The following is a 20,721-nucleotide window of genomic DNA, read 5'->3' on the forward strand; positions in this document are numbered from 1 at the left end:
TCCAAGATTTTCACATTACATTTATCAAAACCTACATCTTGAACTTCGATAACCGAAAAGGTACATGTGGGTGAGATCAAATCGGCAATGCTGTAATGAATAATCCATTTCAATTTTGTTCATTATTTTGTAGATATCCCGTCTCTATCCGCAAAAGTCGCAGGTAATGCGAGCATCAACGGCATGGCAGTTGAGGAAAGCTCGTTTTCAGTCGAGTGTGCAGTCATAGAGGCTAACCCACAACCGCAAGCTATATCTTGGTTCGACTTGGAGGGAAACGAGATCAGCTCAAACAAACGGATGAAATTCGATGCAGTGCAACGTGAACAAGCTGGTGACTATACGTGCCACACTACGAGTACATTCTGGGGTAGCACGACGGGAAACGGCACGACTGTATTTTCATTACTTGTGCAATGTAACTGACTAATCTTAAATTATCCTGTTTGAACATACATTATATTATAGTGCAAGTATGGGCCTATCCATGATCTGTAATATATATAAATGGAGCGATGTCAGCTTAGCTACTGTAATAGGCTTTCTTTTATTTTGACAGCTTATATAGGACGCATGTCATAAAACTAAATTTGTATTTGACCGTCGGTGTGCTTCTAAATACATTGAAACCTGCATTTGATCTTTACTTTGTATGCAACGCGGCCTCCTTTTGACCACATTGCCTTAAAAGAACGCTAATATTAGAATCGTGATCATCATTTTGTAGACAGGTCATCTCTTGCTGTCGAGTTCCATGGGAACATAAGTACAAACAGCACAACAGTTGAGGGAGACTCGTTCTCAGCCGAGTACATTGTCAAAGATGCTGAGCCTCAGCCACAAGTCATATCTTGGTTCAACGGTGAGGGAACAAAGGTTAGCCAACATAAGTTGTTGGAATTCGATACAGTACTGCGAGAACAAGCGGGTAACTACACGTGCAAAGCCACTAGTACATTTTGGGACGAAACGACAGGAAACTCCATGAATGGAGTTTCACTGTACGTGCAATGTAAGTCTTGGCTCATTTATAGTTAAATCAGACACAGATGGGGCGTAAATGTTGAATAGTAGATGATGAGATAAAATTTTAATGTGTAATACAATATCGATGCATGCTCGTTCTTTGCTTCGACATACTATCACAATGATAATAGAGGGTCAAGTGCATATAATTGCATCCCTTTTCTAAATATGGCAAACGTTCGACGTTGTGGCTTTTTATAATTTCTGCAGTCATGTCCGACACAAATTTTCCGGGGTAGATGTTTGTCCCCGTGTGCGACCAAAAAGACTCCCCGTAACCTGTTTGCTAAATATTGTTAAATTGTGTACAACGTCGATTTGATTGATTGTAGACTGGTTTACAAAGGCCATGAAATCCAAAATATATTAGTTTTATTTGGGAAATATTTTTCAAATGTATATTAGTGACTCTGCATTAAAAATATTTCCCCTATTAATTAAACTATTTTTGTTTCTAGACTTTATACTTATTTTTTTCGTTTTTCTTCATAGATATTCCCTCAATGAACGTACAAATCACGGGCAATGCTAGTGATACAGCCAGAGTTATTGAAGGCCGTTCGTTTAGTGTCGAGTGTGTGGTTCTAGATTCCGATCCTTCGCACGACAACATAACATGGTTCGATGGTGATGGCAATGTGATTTCCTTTAATGAATTGGTGGAATTTAAGGACATCAGTCGGAACAAGTCTGGAAACTATACATGCATTGCAACCACTCCATTCTGGGGTGGACGCAAGGGAACCGGTACCACAATCATGAACGTTGACGTAGAGTGTAAGAAACAATTTAATCCATTTTGTGCATTTTTCTCGCTTTTCTGAGCATTATTTATACTACATGCTAATTTTGCATTATTCATAATAAGACACAATGATATAACTTAAGTTACTTGTGATTATTTTTGTCGGAAGCAATAATCATGAGCCTGGAAACCACATGTACTTTAAAAAAACGATATCTTACATGGCTTATATTTTGAGATTCGTTGAATACTAATAATAATAACATTGACTTTGGTGGTGCAACGGGAACACACGGGAATGGCATCATCAAATCTGTACACAAATATCAATCAAAGTATTGGTTGATACTGTATTTTTCAACTTGTTTAGAAGTCATCGACAAGAAGTACGGCAAAAATTTAGTTTTTTCCTTGCGCAAAATGTTTTTTTTTTCTAAGGGTAATCCCTTGAAAATTCAAACACACAGTTGTAAGGTATGATTTCGGACTAAAGAAATATAATTGACGGTTATATTCTTACAATAACGTATCAGAGCAATAGCAATAGCGGCAACCGTATGTTTCAAAGGCAAGTTTGTAATCTAAAGTAATTTTTCCGATGTATATCTTAATACGGTCGTTTTTAGCTTACATGTGTGAACATATGGACTAATGTCATAGCGATGTCTGTCTGTCTGTCCGTTTGTGTGTGAGTGCGTGTGTGTGTGTGTTAGTGTGTGTGTGTGTGTGTCTGTCTGTCTGTCTGTTTACAAGATAAGTCAAAAGTACCTAAACAGATTTTAATCAGATTTAATAGACAGTTAGCATATGCTACTTGCAAGAACTGATTAGATTTTGGTTAGTGTGGCTTGCATATTAATGAAGTTATGCAATATCCTTTTTCCGTAAAATGGTTTCCCTATGGAGACGGTAATGACAGTGTAGACATATATCAAGAAATACTGCACAAAATTTCATAAAACTTTCCACAGGTAACATTCTCAGAGCATTATAATGATACTGTCAGGGTCATGTTAATTATTTGCTCATTTACATATTAAATGAACTTTTGTTATTAGTGACATACTCTAAAATTCCTGCACCAAACTTTATGATACTTGCAACAAATATTGACTTGGTATATATCTAATTATACTTAGAAGCATTGGGCAGTGTCAAGTTAATGAATATCTCATTTGCATATTTTATGAAGTTTTGTAATTAGTCATATAACTCCGATATTACTCCACCTGATGTAATGAAATCTGCTGCAGATAATGATCCGACAGATATGTAATTGTGGTGCAAAGCATTTAATTGTGTGGGGTAAATTAAGGGTTTATTTGCATATTTACTTAACTTTGTTATTAGTGATATAACTCCAAAATTAGAGCATTAAATTAAATGAAACTTGCTCAAGATGTTGATCTGATATATCCAATTGTACTGAGGAGCATTGAGCAGTATCAAGTAAATAAATAGCTCATTTGCATATTTCGTGAAGTTTGATAAGTAGTAATATAACTCCGAAATAACTGCATCAAATGTGATGAAAACCTGCATATATCGATCCGACAGATATCTAACTGTGTTGTAAAGGATTTGGTAGTATGAAGTTAATTAATGCTCATTTGCATATCTAATCAACTTTGTCATTAGTGATGCATATATATATATATATATATATATATATATATATATATATATATATATATATATATATATATATATATATATATATATATGAACTGACTTTACCAAAGTAGATGAAACTTGCTGTGAACATTGAAAATAGTATGAAACAACATTATTGAAAGTCATTAATTTTTTTTACTACAGCCAATTCCTAATTTGCATATTTAATGAGCTTTCCTAATTAGGGATATTTATCTGTCTTCACTAGACCATCTTCCCCCTGTACTGTCTAAGACTAGAGCAAAGTTGACGAATGGCTTTTTACATTAAGATACTATGATACGACATAATTGAAAGTCATTTAACATTTTAACTTCAGCATTCCCTAATTTGCTTATTTAATTAGAACATTTCAGTTAAATCCTAATTTGCATATTTTATATATTTTCCTGATTGGGGATATATACTTGGATTAAAATTAATCTGAGATTAATATTATTCATTATGTTGATCATAACACTTTCAATGAGGTTAAAAACATGTGCTATAGGTTCAAATTTACACATAACTGCAATATAGTGAAACACGAGAGCACTTTTAGTTCATATCCGGTTTTCGTCTTGAATCCCTTCTAAAAGTTCCACAAAAAATGACAATTCTAATGTCATTTTCTTGACTTCGAGTTTGCAGGTCGTGCTGATAGAATTGGACTTAACTAACACACAACTCATTTGAAATTTCCACATTTATTGTTATGCAGATCCACCTTTTGTAAACGAACAGACCGTGTTCTGTGTCGAACACGACTTAGACGTCATCTCATCCTGTATTGTACTTTCGAACCCGTCGCCTTCATTTTACGTGTGGGCAAGGAATGGCGATTTGCTCGTGCGTGAATACAACTATGTCATCAACAAAGCGAGTCGATCCGATTCGGGCAATTACACCTGTACAGCCACAAATGTGTTCTATGATGAAACTAATGCCACTGGCAGCGGTATTACAGAACTCAGAGTTCAATGTAAGTCACTGGATTTTGAATGTATGCAACCTACTGTGTGCCGACATGAAGGCGGTGACCCTTAACATCAGAGAGCGTGTTTTGTCCTAAACGAAAATATATCATGCCAACTGATTGATCTCAGACTAAAAGGAGACAATATTCAAATCTCGTGCATCAGCAAGAACAGCCGATCCATCGACTATAGCATTTATAAAACGTAACCCGATCGGCTGCTGCAAAGAGCGATATTTGAACGTCGCCATCTCTTTATCTGTCTTTAATCACATTTGTTTGAACAAAATGCAAAAGGACAAGGAAACAAGTGACTTCATCAGGTTCATGATACGATCTCAAGGAGAAAGTGTTTGCTCTCCTGCAGCCTGCTTTCGAGGGAGGAATGAAGACGAGAGTGAAGTTTATCAAAATGGAATACACTTCAATTGTTCACTTGCTGTATATTGCTGTTCAATATTTTTTTTTGAAAACGCGCCGTAGAAAACCATAGAAAATTAAACATAAAAACGTAAAACAATCTCAATATCATGTCACCGGCCGTGTCTGTAATGCACCGCGTATATGGGAAAAGACAATGTACTGTATAATACTATTTGAGTGTAGGGTTTAAGACTAAGATTCATTGGCTTGAAATACCGTTTTACGATGAACGACTCCAGCTAGATGTTAACCTTAATCATCTTTTCAGATTTGTCAGACGTCACAATGTCAACTACTCCATGGCACAACATCACAGAAGGAAGCGATGTCGCCATCTATTGCCAGGCTTTCAATGGAAACCCGAACCCTTACAAAATCAATATCACATTTGAAGGCGAAACCATTGCAGAATCGGATGAATCGGCATTGTATCACAACCTCGCCAGTATTTCCAGAACACAAGATCGCAACTACCAATGCAACGCCATGACAAAAGTTTACGACCAGAGAGAAGACTTGTCTACTGACGAAATACAAATCACAGTGTTTTGTAAGTACTCACGTATTACGAGACTCCATGTTTAATTTTTTTACTGGACGGCGATTGTAGGCCCCTCCCTACCAGTTTGAGTAATAAGTAGAGAAAATTAATTGAGATTTGTCATATGTGATTGTTTGACAATGGTCGCTGTATAAAAGGATAGGAAACGTCATCTTTATATTGTCCAGTTTTCTTTGTTTCACCTTAAGTGGTTGGAAAGGCTATTTTTGCACCAATTCTTTTCTCAGAGTTAATGTCAAGTTTCGAGTATTAGAATCAAGATATTTAGTTCAAATTTTCAGGATATCTCCCTTAGTTAATATTTTCTCCAGAGAATATAAAATTGTATATTTGCAGCCATGATTTTGAAATATGACACCAGTAAATATTAAATTTTAATTTTTCATATTTTTTTACATATTTCATTTCATAATAATTGGATGGTATTAATATTACCAAATTAGTTATAAATATGTTGACACTATTTATTGTAGATTTGTACGGCAGGATTTGTAAATAAAATTTGTTTTTATGATTTTACATGGGTTTATATATCAAAAAATTATTAAAAATTCTTTCAAATTTCAAAATGTGATTTTTCAAAAAGTACTTCAAATACAGGAAAATTATGCCGTAAAAATCTTATCTGTAACCTTGTTAATAGGCTGTAAAAATTCCATGTCCATATCTCATTTCAAAGTTGGATTAAATTGGTATAAAATTATGTAGGAAAACTGTTATTCTGTCAAAAATGTTGAAAACAAGCCATATTTGCACCCCTCTTTTGAAGTCATAGAGCAGTTTTTTGGTTAATCTCACTTTTGACACCTCTTTGACACTCAAAGAATCTAAAAATGCATTTACAATAGCAGTCACTCACTCTGAATGCCAGCACCGCCTTGTCAAACTTTCCTGAAAAACAGCAAATAATGACTTTCCCTTTTCAAACATTTTATTAAAAGCTAGGGGACCTCTACCATAGTTAATACACTAAGGACTCCCCAACTTCTTCTTATTTGGTCAGTTTTTCAGAAGTTTTAACAGGCTATAACTCTGCAATGCCTCTTGTGCCCAAATGTCTAGTTTTTTATATTCCACAGAGAATGTTGACTACTTTTATATTTTAAAAGTTTTGTTGAAATTTATAACTGACGCTCTAGCCTTTCCAACCACCTTAATTGTTCATCAATGACTGAGATATACCGATACTGGTATTTGTTGGACTATTCAAATGCAGCAAAATGAACGAACAATTATCAAGCGTTATTTGTGTTACGTTCTGGAAAACCTCTGCCTGCCTTTAGGGTGCGAGCACAGCGTTGTCAATTAATCTGTTGGCACGTAGAAAGAATCATATGACAACTTTTACTATGTGAAAACAAAAAGTAAAACTTTCACACTGTTCGTTTGTCACAGAAAAGACACTGTACTAATGGTATATTATTTTCAGTCTCGGCTCGCATCTCTTCTGAAGAATCCCGTGTTTACGAAGCGAGTGTGGGCGATGACGTAAGCATGGAGTGTACAGCCGACGGAAATCCAAGTCCAACGATTCGATGGTTCAACAATAGAAACGAAACTTTGTCTCACGGTGACGACAACAGCAGAATAGAAAACGTCGAGGCTGGTGAAATTACAAGTGTGTTGACGCTAAAGATTGGTAGTAACTCCTTCGGTATCTACACATGTGAAGCTTACACCTTTATAAATCCAAGCGACTTCCAGTTAATGACCATTAACGAAATAGGTAAGTTCCATAGAAACAGACTATTACGATATCATTTCGAATGCATCATCTTGAAAAGAAGCCCGAATGGCGACCAGTGTGATGTACAAGATGACGAGTAAAAAACATTATGACCCCACGTCTACTGCATTGAACATATTTTTTTTTACATTAGAGGAAAATATTTTGCATCGAAACCGTAGCCTCACATTTCAACGGAACATTTTGGCAACAATTATACACCAGAGTATTTCACAGAAATACATTTGAGACGAAATTTGAAGTCGTTGAAGCATTAACTATACCCAATAAACTGAAGGGGGTACAGGCCCGACTGACTCTAATCCCCGCTGTCTGCAACGAGTGAATATGTGATAAGAAATGTTGACAGCTGACCATGGTACGATACCCGATCCTTCACCTCAAAGGCGATATCATTCAAACGTTTAATATGACTTGACTTTTCAATTGGAAAAATATAACTGATCTCTTAAACTTTGTGATTTGAAAAGAAGGGCATGAAGGCAAAAACATAAAGTCAGTAGAACGACAATAGTAAATTTCCTTGATTGCATGATAAGGAAACAAACTGAGAGTGATTGATAGTCGGTGACTCTATACGAAGCGAGAATTCATGTTCGCCACCGTGTCTTTGATTTTTCTGCAATTGCTACAGTCTGACCCCATGTTTATTTCGCATCCTCTTATTTCTCGTTTTAATTGTCTGTCTGTGTGTCAGTATCTGTCTATCTATCTGTCTGTCTGTCCGTCTATCTATCTTTCTGTCAGTCTGTCTGTCCGTAATTCGTTGTATCTCCCATTAATGAATGACAGTTTGACATTTCATTGATATTTGTTCTACTTCTTTTCATACAGGACAGTCAAGAACGGTAGTTATTATTATCGCTGTCTGTGTCACCATTACTGTTCTTTTCTTTATCGCAATCATATTTGTTGTACTTGGTAGAAAATTGAAACTATTTTTGTTAATAGGGTGCACATACAGAACCGAAAAAAAAATGACTATAGGACGCATGGATAATTTTGTAACGATTTACTTTTTATATCCGAAAATATACCATCAAACCATCTTTCATTAAACCCAGCTATATTTTAGCTTTTACTGTACAAATTAAAATTATATTAATTTACAATAAAAGATATTCATTTCCCTTTATTAGCCGGATAAATATAGAGGGTATTATTATTATCCACCGATTAAAAGAAATCTCACCATTGCTAGTGTCTAAATACACTGAAAAAACTACATATAAAATATATCTAGGCCACCTTTATATATGTTGCATTGTTTAACATGGCAATGTTAGATTTGCTAAAACATAAAATGTAATCTACCTCTATGTTTGTCAACCCACATAGCACGAATAAGATTTATGATTTTTACACAATTGAATTTCACAAAATGAACTGCGCCAAACATTTAGATAATGAAAATTGTACGAGGTTCGATTATTATGCTTAAAGTTAAATTAAAAGGTTACGTCCTTATAATTTCGATGCTTTTTTACAATTGACACTGCATTATGAAACTGATAATTTTGAAAGCTTTAAGATGATTAAGTGTTGTTGGTAATGACTCCGGCAAATTGTCCAAAGGTGTTAAAATTATCCTACCTGGAAAGAAAGTACATGAATTTCATAATGGTTTTGAATATTTTGATAACTACAGTCAGAAATATTTCAATGACACGTTTACATTTAAAAGGTCCAACTTGTCGTGCGTTTAATCACATAGACAAGTTTACTCACATGAAGACGTTCATTTCTAAGCAGGCCAAACAAGTGAAAAAAACCCATTGACATTGGAACACTTGTCAGATGTGAATAAGGAACAAGCTGTGGAAAACAACAACGATCCTCTAAAAACGAAAGCTGTGTTCGTAACTCTGAAAAGTCAAAAGTAGCTTCAGATAGTGCTTCAACGCCTAAGTTTATACGAATAAGATTTCATTGTATATTAGAGTGATTTGCAGGCCCGGGAAGGTGACCTCTTGAACAAACAAAAAGCGCTGTCACCCAGTAAGAGCTAATTTAGTGATATTTATCCGACAGCCGACCAGCTTCCGTGTTGTTTACTGACTGCAAACATACTTATAATTGTTAGTTCAAAAACTTGAAATTTCAAAACATCCATGTTCGGATTATACGTATATCGGTCTTGCTGTCTAATTTTCGTTGGTCTCTTTCATGTAAATATATTGTGGATTATGCATTTCGTAATAAATTGGTAAATGGCGCGAAGAAATCTTTTTTTATACGAAGCTACCGGCAATTAAAATTGTCGACCTGGATGACATGTTGTTAATGTTAAATAAATGGGTCAGTAATATTAAAATAAACTGACCCAACATTTCTGCAATGAACACTACCTTGCACAGATATTTAAAATAGAACCAACAATGCATCCGTTCAGGAGGTTAGCTGAGCGATATCTCTTAAAAACACCAAATATCGTTGGACGCCAAAGTAAGTTTATTTATTTGAATATCTAAAAAATAGTAAATACAAGACCATGCAAGCAACTATTTGGCCGTCTGTACCTCTCCACTCAGCTCAGTGCGCACAGCCTCTAGGCTACTCATGGTTACACTGCAACGCGGAAATGTCCTTGAGAAAAATAAGTCAAGTCACCTTTCATGGCACAGTAGTTCCCAACAATGGTAACTGACACTATTATCAGGAGGTCACATACCTTTACGAGGCAGCAAATAGAGTTTATTTTCGAAATACTTGTAAAATGCTGAGAGATGTGATCAATATTTTCCTTTGAAGGCAAAGAGAAAGAAACAGTAAATTCGCCGATGAGGGCACTGGGAGATGACAGTGTTTGAAACATTTTAGTTGATCCTACAATAATGATATCTCAGTCGTCGAACATCGTTGATATCATGTGTCAACTCATGCAGTATAGGTCATGATTTTCTTCAAACTACCATGCAAATCGGTTCATTCAGACTTTTTTGAATGTCAACAATAGTCAATTATAAAATTTGGTCCCGAAATTATTCTATTATTTTAATAAAAACAAGATTGTGGATGCAAATTTACACAGAGTTCATCGTGGTATTTCAACATTGGTTAGGGGGGTATGTCTGAAAAAAAAAACTGACGATGTTGTCCTGCTGGGCCACAGCTGTATGTGTGTTCTACATCATCACATGCATGGCTAGCGATGATAAGAATCCCTGGTGTGACACTTCATATTATACTGCTCTTGTAAACAGCAGAAGAGGTGGAACTTCGTCGGACAGAAACTTCGAAATGTTGAAGACCGAATGGAAAGGTTTCAGCAAAGAACAACGTAAACACCGGTTTTTCCTATTTTGTCCAATCTCATATGTTTTCATGCCATATATTATAAATAGACACCACAGATTGGCTGAGTTTGGCATAAATGTGGCCATTGCATGCCCCACCTCAAAGGGAGTATCCATAATGATGGAATGGTTCTTTTCCACCCTGAGAATGATTAAATTGGACTAGTATGAACACTTTGAAACGCATCGTGTGTAATTTGGTAGGACTTTGTACTCAGCACTATAACATTGATTTCTCAATGATATCCCTGAACAGTACTTCGAACCATTCAAATAATCTTTGTTGAAGGGATGAAATGGGTATTTTAACGTATTTTAAAATTACATTTTGCCACCATAACCGACCCCCCAAAAACAAAAAAGAAACCCAAAAAACAAATGCACCTTTGGTTACAGCGAATAAAGATTTCACATTCTCAATGTATTATCATAACATGCATGTAAACGTGACCTCGTCCAGATCTCTACTTAGTGCATTATTATAATTTTCTAAGTACGGCTGAGCTAAATAGGCTCTGCATCAAATTACCTCATCTAATTTGAATTATTCTACCTGCGACAATGACGCTACGAGGAACGGCGACATTCTGATGAAAGTACGTGATCAAAACGAAATTAGATTGCACATTTATAATCTACAATGTGTTATTAGGGTGCTAACTGTTGTAAAATTTACTGCAGTAACGATAACATAAACCGTCGAACGATAATACGTGAAGGTTAAGATTACCAACACATTAAAAACTACCACCAGAATGCCAAAATCGAGGGGTAATCATTCTCAACAAAGGAATTCAATGAAATTAGGAGAGAAGATAAACTCGAAACTAATCATCTATGACATCTCCTCGACACTATTTTTAGAGGACGCTGTGAAGATAGGCTGCGGAAGATTCTGTCTTTGACTGCATGTCGAAAGGGAAGAAAAGCTTTTGATTGAGAAGTTAAGTGTTCTGTCATTTTTGTTTGTTTTAGAACGTGTTGCTAGTGGGGTGTATCTCATTTTGGATTGCCTGTAATGCAATGCAATGCAATGCCATGAAATGAAATGTCATGTCTTGTCGTGTCATATCATGTCATCAAATTTATGATATGTCATGTAATGGGTTGGAATGTCATGGAATTTAATGTAATTTAATATGAAATAATGTGGTGTAATGTGTAAGGGAATATAATGTTATGCATACATGTATGATTTTGCTTTGCAGCAACCTTGTTTTTCAAATTACAGTTAACATACTAGGGATACGATCAGTGACATCTCTCTCTCTCTCTCTCTCTCTCTCTCTCTCTCTCTCTCTCTCTCTCTCTCTCTCTCTCTCTCTCTCTCTCTCTCTCTCTCTCTCTCTCTCTCTCTCTCGTGTATTTAAATCGATGTACCACCGATATGAATAATAAGTAGAACTAAGTCATGGTCATCGTAATTAGAAATAACCAAGTCGAGGAATTTGTGTACTGAATCATGTCGAACGGTATTTTATAAGTATCTGTAAGGGAACTAATATCCTGTTACTTGTTAATAGTAAAGAGACTACATGAAAGCAATTGAAAACTGGTGTGTAGGGACTTTCTTTAACAGCGAGCTTTACGTAGAACGCACATACAGATAACTGGTTATATCGGCTGGCCTGATAAATAAAGATAATTTTATCAAAAATGTTCTGAAACATTTGGATTTCTGGCCAATACCAATAAAGCTGTGTTGATTGGCTTTTAGCGAACTTAATTAGCACCTACAATTTGAAATGGCATATGACATGGCATCATAAATATTTGAGAGTAGAATATCTGTTTCAATTGCGTATTTCACCTTGAACTTTGATATTCACTTGTTGATATGGGCTGTAATGATGCCTATTCAATTTGGCAGGCTGGTATTGGCTCTTCTACCCAGGGCCACCAATTGAGATTAGATGCAATTCGTCATGACTGATGCCTGTTTTAGGATGTGCCAGCATAAAAGAATTAAATTAGGAGTATTATTTCTTGGAAGTATATGTTATGAAAAAATAGTGTTGATTAAAAACCAAGGGTAGTGTCTGAAGGTGGGACAATGTCGAATGAATATAAATTGCAAAATACAGATTCATCAAAATTTCGGGCCTTCAAAAGAACATCTTGTTTTGCAGTTTTTCGTGTTAACATTTTGTGAATGCCATAATATTTTCAAAAATGCACAATTTGACACCACCTTGGCGGCCATCTTTGCCATTTGTATCCGTTGTAGATATCACAGGAAGATTTTATAGATTCGATGACCGAAGACACAGTTTTAATACATGAAACCTAACTTTATGGAACTTGTATAACTCAAAGATTCATTGCAATTAATAATAACCTTCCGTATTTGTTATGGAACCTTTTTGTTGCTCATGTCTGTTTTCGTATAAATTCTGAATCTCAATGAATGATTTTAAGGCAGATAGTGACACAGAAATTTAGCATCAAAGATATTCTTTAAGTCTAGATTTGCGTAGATATTTGTGTTGGTGGCGACATTACTTGTTATTGCGTGTATTTTAGTTTCTGCTGTAAGTTATACCAATCATATTACTTAAATTCTGAATTCGTAGAATACTTTTTACACCAAAATCGGTCGTGATGATGCACTCTGTGTTAACACATAACTCGATATTTGTTATTGACACAATTTGATGGCAATCTTCCTTTTGACATTCATTATATGTCTTTCATGAATGGTTATTCTATTTGTGTAACACAAAAATTATTTCTGTGGACGTTTAAAGCTGCACGAATACATAAAACAGCGGGCTCACATATTGAGATATGACAGTGGCATTCATATTGGTGCCCATCTTTGACTTTTTAACAATTCAAGGATCGCGAAGTCTCTAATGTGCTTAATTGTACCACCTCGCAATACTGTTTAAAATGTACAACCCCATGATGATCAGTTACACTTTTGAATGATAGCAAGTCATTCTGGTATAATAGATGAATTTATTGTTGTTCATCTATTTGCAAACTGTCCGAAAATCGAATAGTCTTAGACAACAACCGCAAGTTGTCGTCCTCTGCGGCATAAACAGCTGAGCAGACAACGTTAAAAGTCACACTGAAATATTTCCTGTATCATTACCATCAACTATTCTATTGATAGATAATCAATGATTTAGCCAAAGGGGTAAGACAGATTAACATGTGAGCAAACAAAAGAAACCGCGATTACACTGTTATTATTTATTAACAGGTCTATAGATATGTATAAACTTAAGTGAAGTTTACATTTTCATGTTCGTGCATAAATTAAAGTTGAACCCAGGTAGCATAATTACGAGATTAATTACCTTTATGTTAATGTCAAGAAAAATGAAATATAGAATTTAAAGCTGCTACATTATTTTTCCAAACGAGATTGTAGTAATTTCAGAATATGCCAAGGAATTAACCGTTAAAGCGCCTATGGATAAACAATATCTTTGAGCGTTTTAATATAAATTTAATGACCAAAATTAGAGAAAAGTGCAATGTAGTCTATTTTTAGAAGCTTAAATTTTAGGCAAAATAACTATATTCATCATGTTATTCTACAGAAAAATCAGAAGCAAATGTGACATTGCTTCGAAAACTGAAAGCTTGATGTCACTGAAAAAAAAACACCTGGAACATTTCGTACATATGAATAGCAACAAGGTTGCGTGCGCCAATTTTGCGTACAAAAAATGTCCACTTTCATTAAGGTTTTACATATTTATCCATCATCACTGAAGTTTGCTATTCATCAATTTCATTTTTATACCACGAATCAAATAGGCGGGTATACACTTAAACGAAGTTTATGTTTAGTGTATTAGAGAGATAGATATGAACCAGAGATAAATATGAACCAATCGGCAACAGACAAAAAATCAAGTTTCAAGATAAAGCATTTCTTGTACTTATCACCGTGCTTATGATACATTCTTAATAGACACTTTCAAGTTTGGTTACCAGATTTCGGCATGTATGGGACAAAGTCGGTGTGCCATTGATGTTATTATCTCTATTGGAATTTTCTATGATTATGTCTTTCTGTATCAAGCATTTGACGATTGTCTCCCTTTTATCTTATTTACTATCATGTAAACAGTTCTCAAGAAGACATATTTCTTTGGGTGATCCTACCATTTTTATGTTGAAGTCTTCAATGACAATGCTGAACTCTTAAATCTTCATTTGAATTTTGCAATGCTTCAGTCTGACCATCCACAACTGAACATCAATTTCACTAAATTAAAATATATCATTTGAGAGCCAATAAAGGACAATTTCCTACCTACAAACAGACTGAGATCGATCCCTTCAGATAAACCTTCCGTTTTCCGTCGTCATTCGAAATATTTGCGGTTATTTCAGCATAGTTGCTGATATCTGGACTTTACATTCAGAAATGTTGATCTGATATTTTATTTTCGATTAAAAAAATACAGTACCAGATACAAATATCAATTATGATATCAGAGTGAGCGGTGTAAATTACCCTGCGTGAAGCAAGCAATGTTCATGCCAAGTCATCAACCTTTAAATTTGTCGACATGACTGCCCTGTCGTTACAGTAAATTGAATGCTTCAGTGGTTTTAAAAGAAACTGACGCAACTATTCGGCAATAAACAATTCTTTGCTCAGATATTTGAAATATTAAACCTACAATTAAGCCGATCCGGTTTGCCGAGCGATAAACGTAATTTGAAACTAAAATATCGATGGATCGCTAAATCAGTTTGGGCAGTGATTTTAAATTCGTCGCTAATGTTTTCTTCTGCGATAATTGCGCCATTCAATGCATGTATAAAAACTTTATGCCAAGATAATGTTTCGGGCCAAGGGGTATGTTTGTTGCTATTATGTTCATTACATTGCAAACACTTTTATACCCTATGACTAAGTCCTTACAGAACAATGTCCTCCCATGGAGAATAAAGATTTTGACTTATTAACAAGTATTCTTTGTGTGTGTGTGTGTGTGTGTGTGTGTGTGTGTGTGTGTGTGTGTGTGTGTGTGTGTGTGTGTGAGAGAGAGAGAGAGAGAGAGGGGGGTTGGCAGGGGTGGTAGAGTGAGACGAATGGAGACATACTGACAAAACACACACTGAAACACATTTAGAGAGGACGGGAGGCTATCATGAAGAATTGGTGACAGGGAGATTCGGTCATGGCATCGATCTTATATTCCTCTTGGATGACAACTATTATTTGTGTAAGATCGGTAAATAGCACTATAAAATTACAATCCATGCCTCACATTATGCCGAATTACACTACGTTATTTTACTTTACATTACATTACATTACATTACATTACATTACATTTACATTACATTTACATTACATTACATTACATTACATTACATTACATTACATTACATTACATTACATTACATTACATTAAATTACATTACATTACATTACATTACATTACATTACATTACATTACATTACAGCACATTACAGCACAGCACATAACATGACTTTACATTACATTGCTTTGCATTACATTACATTACATTACTTTACACTGCAGAATATATCATATAAGGAATGCTCGACTAGCAACTTTAATCAAATTAATAATAGAACACTCTACTTCAAGCAAAAGGACAGATATTTTTGAAATTTCTCTTTTTTGTTAGCCCTTGCAAGCTATACAACACAGAGGGCTCGTTGGTGTTGAAAACGTGAATTTTAACACTATATCATTAGGCTGAATCATTCGAAAAGCGCTATGGGCACGTCTTCCATTGTTATTAAATTCCTTATTTTCCTTCCCTACAATGTCCTGAAATTTCCAGCGATGCAAAGTATTACATCAGCTTTTATACTTAATTTTGCACTACTGTATACAATTTTTTCGAGAAAGGAAATGACCAAGCGACTCCCAATTTTTAACCATTCACGACTATAATACTATCGTTTTGATTGCGTCATCTCATAAAGTAGCCCGAATAGCAAGAGATATTCTAGCTTCAGCTTTACAAAATAAAATATTTTATCTATTCATAATAAGGGATATTCATCTTCCCTTCATTAACTGGATGAATTTGGAAGGAATATTGTTGGTCCCTGATTAAAACAAATCTCGCCATAGCTAGTATCTAACATAGACTGAAAAATTGCATATATCCTGTATCTATGCCACCTTAATATATGTTGCTATGTTTAACATGACAACATTAGATTTGCTCAAACTTGCAATGTAATATGCCCCTATGTTTTGCAAATCACATTGTACGGATAGGATTTGTGATTTTCTGTGTATATGAGCCGCGCCCAAACGATACATTTCAGGGATTTATTTTTGTTGATTTTGTTATGATAAAAACTTTACGAGTGTCGATTATTATACTAAGCTTCAATATATAGATTACATCCTTACATGATCGATTTTTTACAATAGTCATCACTGCATTAGGAAACTTATATTTTGAAAGCGTTAGGGAGCGTTCAGTTATTACGGCCGGGGGTGGGCCGGCAAAATCCGGGGGGGGGACATCTTAAATTTAAAAAACTGCAAAGGGGGGGGGGGTCATGTATTTTTCAAACAGCTCAAAGGGCGGGGGGTCAGTGTTATAAAATATTCTAAGAAATAACAATGATTCGCTGCATGATTTCATTCTCTGAAGTGATTTAACTGTAAATCTGAACAAAAGTATACTTATCTGTCACATGAACATATTGACTAGGCAACTCTGATGGTTGTCTTATTGTAAATCGAGCTCACTGGGGGCAATGGATAATTCCTCTTACTTACATATTAGAGATTAAGCAAGTTTTGTCTGTGAAATTATTTAACAGTTACCTAAAGACTACTAGTACCACGAGAAGTGAAATTATACTTTTAGTTGAAATTCCAATATCATAATTGTTGTCAACATCTGAACTTTCAAATACCCTATTTGAATAACGTACATTTGTATCAATTATCAAACACCTATAAAAGCACAAATTAATTTAGTCTAGCTTTGTAGAAAAATATTTATAGTTTTCTCACAGACTCCAATGTATGGTGAATCAACATTTCGATGGATTCCAAAATTAATTTCTTGCACACATATCAACCTTTAACCATTCTAGTCTAGCTAAGTACTTTTAAATGAATTATTAACATCCATAAATACACAGATCTAGATAGTTTTGAATTGGAAAAAAAATCTTTATAGTTTCCTCATAGACTACCATGTATGGTAAATCATTATTTCGATGAAATTCTAAAATCCAATTTTTTGCACACATATCAGCCTTTAGTCATCCTAGTCTGACTAAGTACTTTAAACTGAATTATCAAACATCCATAAATACACAGTAAAAAACACTTTATTTAAGCTACGTTGGTGATTGATGAAAGTTAAAACATGTTTTCTTTAATGTATATTGTAAAAAATTAATGTTGCAGCTATTTTGACATGATGCATACTATATATAGTGCATAAAATACAATCTCTGTAAACAAGAAAGTTGCACATGCGTCGCTCCGACGACCACCGCCCTTTCATTTCCTTTTGTGAGTCATCTTAGTTATTATGTGGTTAAGCTAAATCTCATAAATAAAACCTTTATGATAAGGGCAAACAGAATGACCCTCTTCTTAGAGCTTCAAAGTACTTGGAGTCTACATCAAGCAGTTTGGTCAAAGTACATATTTATTTCTTACAAGTTTTACTCGACTATATATCTATTTCTGACAAACTACCCAAGGTAAATGATTCAAATCCATAATGCGTACTTCATTTTATTTGATAATGCTTTTTTAAATGTCATCTGACATAAGTGAAACATAAGTGAAAGTGTGCCCTCTCATACATATGGCGTGTTTTCGTATAAACATTATCACGCCCTGGGCAAGCTCTTTACATATTGATGAGCATATCTACCACAAGAAATACAACGCTTTTAAATTTAACACGTGCAAAATAATAGTACTGCGTAAGATTTTTTGGACACAGAATATGAATGCCACGTTTTATTGGCCAACGGATAACAGAGATTTAGAATGAGATAGTGGTAAACAAGCATCACGTATTCTATTAATCACAATAGCGCCCTCAACGAAAAACCATCGTACATATTTCCGTATTACATTTTCTTCTGTGTTGGCTGTCATCATCGTTCACTAAAGGCTTCCTCTTCAAACTTGAAGTCCGGTGTGGTAATGGAGTCTACATACTTCTATAAAGACCAAGCAGCTCCAGTTGTATTCATTTTGTTGTGTGTTAGTGTTCTAGGTGAGTCCTATTCAGTTAAGCCACTGCAGGCAGTTGAGTCTGTGTCACAGCTTACCACTAAATTTTACGTATTGCGCAATGTGTTTAAGTTGCAAGATTTGTTTTTCGCAGGAAATTGCGACACAGAAATTGCGAATGGGCCGATCGATACCATATCGTTTGTTGGCTACCCATCTCAAATGAACTGTACTCTATCTGAATATATCAACAATGCTGCATGGGCTTATCTGAGTGACAGCAATCGACCAATTGGCATATCACTTGGGGATGTCGTGTTCAACGATGCTTATGAACTCATCACAAATCAGACCAGTGGATTCTACGTGTATAACCTTTATATTGCAAATGTTACTACTTCAATCAACTACGTTCATCTCTGTGAAATATACGGATCAGATCCTGTTGTGAGCAAAGAAGCCATGTTACATGTGCTAAGTAAGTTATTTTAACTTTCCTGTTTTCAATAATACATTTCTGGAAAATATAAGTCAATCCTGACGAAATCGAACAATGAGTCGAGTATAAAGGCAGTTTTATTCTCATACATGGTTAAAATATATATGGAGGACTGGCACAGCCAGGAAATACCGGCAGACAATTGCAATGATTACCAAACCACTGACGCGTTTTCTTGGCAAGTTATCGGATAAAAATATTCCCGAGACTTGACGAGCCATTCATGAGGACGGTCAGAAGGATGTAAAATTAGATTCAAATAGTATCGTCACATATTTTTAATTTCCTAGAATAATGGTGTTACGTTTAAAATATATATGTTGTTAATGCTTGTTCACATGGAAGAAGTTTAATTGTTTGGTAAACCGTTAGGATCAAATGTACCATCACACCACTAATTTCGAAATATCTCGATTGGTACTCTTTGTATAATATTTGTTTTATTCCTAGCTTCGGGTCCATTTTGCGAACTCGTTCCATCACGCTTCGTAGTTGCTGATGAAGAAGCCACGTTTAACTGCAGTGTTGAAAATGGAATACCACCTGGTGAACTTGTATGGTATGCAAATGAAACAGAAGTCACCAGGGAAAATAGTTCATTAAGCAATGTATGGCATCCTGTTTTTCGGAAAGAAGACAACGGAACGACAGTTAACTGTCACATACATCATGAATCGATTCTGCCCTCGGCTGAAGAGGTCGCAAAGTGTGGAGAAGATAAACTTATTATCGTACAATGTGCGTCATGGTTATTTATTTCAAATGTTACTCTTACCACCATTACGCACTAAACATAATTTTAACTACATGAGTTGTTGAAACCAATTTGTGCCATAGAACACCGTGCTATAAGCTTTTGGCGTGCAAAAACAGCCACAACATTTACAGAGCACGTCATGAATATTAATTGTCTGCGCATTGTAATCATTGAAATGATTCAGCTAATTTTGTTAAAGAAATGTTACAAGCATGTAATTATTTTTAAAGATCTTTTCAAAGTTGAACACCGTATTACCCCATTTGATTCATGTGAGAGCTTGTAGTCAGATAAAACTGGTTCTTTCGATTTAAAATTGTTTCAATTTCTCAGTTTACCCTTGGAGTAACTTGTCTGCTATGAAAACATGGAGGGCCACATCTATTTGGATAAGCAATACCTAGTTAAAGGCAGGTTTTTGGCGGGATGTTTGAAATATTTATTGAACCTCGATATTACATTGATACAGCATTTGTGAAGTCAAACAACGATGACTACAGCAGCAGCAGTGAATTAGTTTCATACATCCATTGTTAGTTAGTTTCATAGTCCATTGGAGAAACATGTCCCATAGTTTTTCTTTGACCAGATATTAATTTGGTTTAAATTAAATGACGGTTTTTACTCTCAGATCCACCGAAAGTCAACATAACAAGTTCATCTAGGAATGTCGTCTTTGAAGGAGAGAGTTTCGCGGCAGAATGTAAGGTGGAAGAAATTGGTTATCCTCCGGAAATCAAAGAATTGTATTGGCGTGGTCCAAATAATGAAATATATGATACCAACAGTTTGATGCTGGAAAACCTTACCAGAGAACTTGGCGGCAACTATACTTGCATAGCAAGTAATGAATATGCAGA

The 20,721-nt window shown here is 35.1% G+C and overlaps 1 protein-coding gene across 1 annotated transcript; it reads left to right on the top strand.

Annotated features, from left to right (window-relative positions):
* The first annotated feature begins 475 nt into the window (after positions 1-475).
* LOC139128976 (B-cell receptor CD22-like) lies at positions 476-19,097 on the top strand. The gene is made up of 7 exons (XM_070694658.1): positions 476-494; positions 728-1,012; positions 1,519-1,803; positions 4,146-4,406; positions 5,092-5,373; positions 6,815-7,111; positions 18,760-19,097. The coding sequence occupies exons 1-7, from the start codon at positions 476-478 to the stop codon at positions 19,095-19,097; spliced, it is 1,767 nt and encodes a 588-aa protein (XP_070550759.1).
* Positions 19,098-20,721: the final 1,624 nt, after the last annotated feature.

This window comes from Ptychodera flava, chromosome 3 (genome assembly GCF_041260155.1).
Source record: "Ptychodera flava strain L36383 chromosome 3, AS_Pfla_20210202, whole genome shotgun sequence".
Taxonomy (NCBI): Eukaryota; Metazoa; Hemichordata; class Enteropneusta; family Ptychoderidae; genus Ptychodera; species Ptychodera flava.

Bases quoted from the DNA above. Each gene is read 5' to 3' on its own strand.
- LOC139128976 (XM_070694658.1), top strand. The intron at 1,804-4,145 runs GTAAGAAACAAT...ATTGTTATGCAG, and splicing joins CATGAACGTTGACGTAGAGT to ATCCACCTTTTGTAAACGAA. The intron at 4,407-5,091 runs GTAAGTCACTGG...TCATCTTTTCAG, and splicing joins TACAGAACTCAGAGTTCAAT to ATTTGTCAGACGTCACAATG.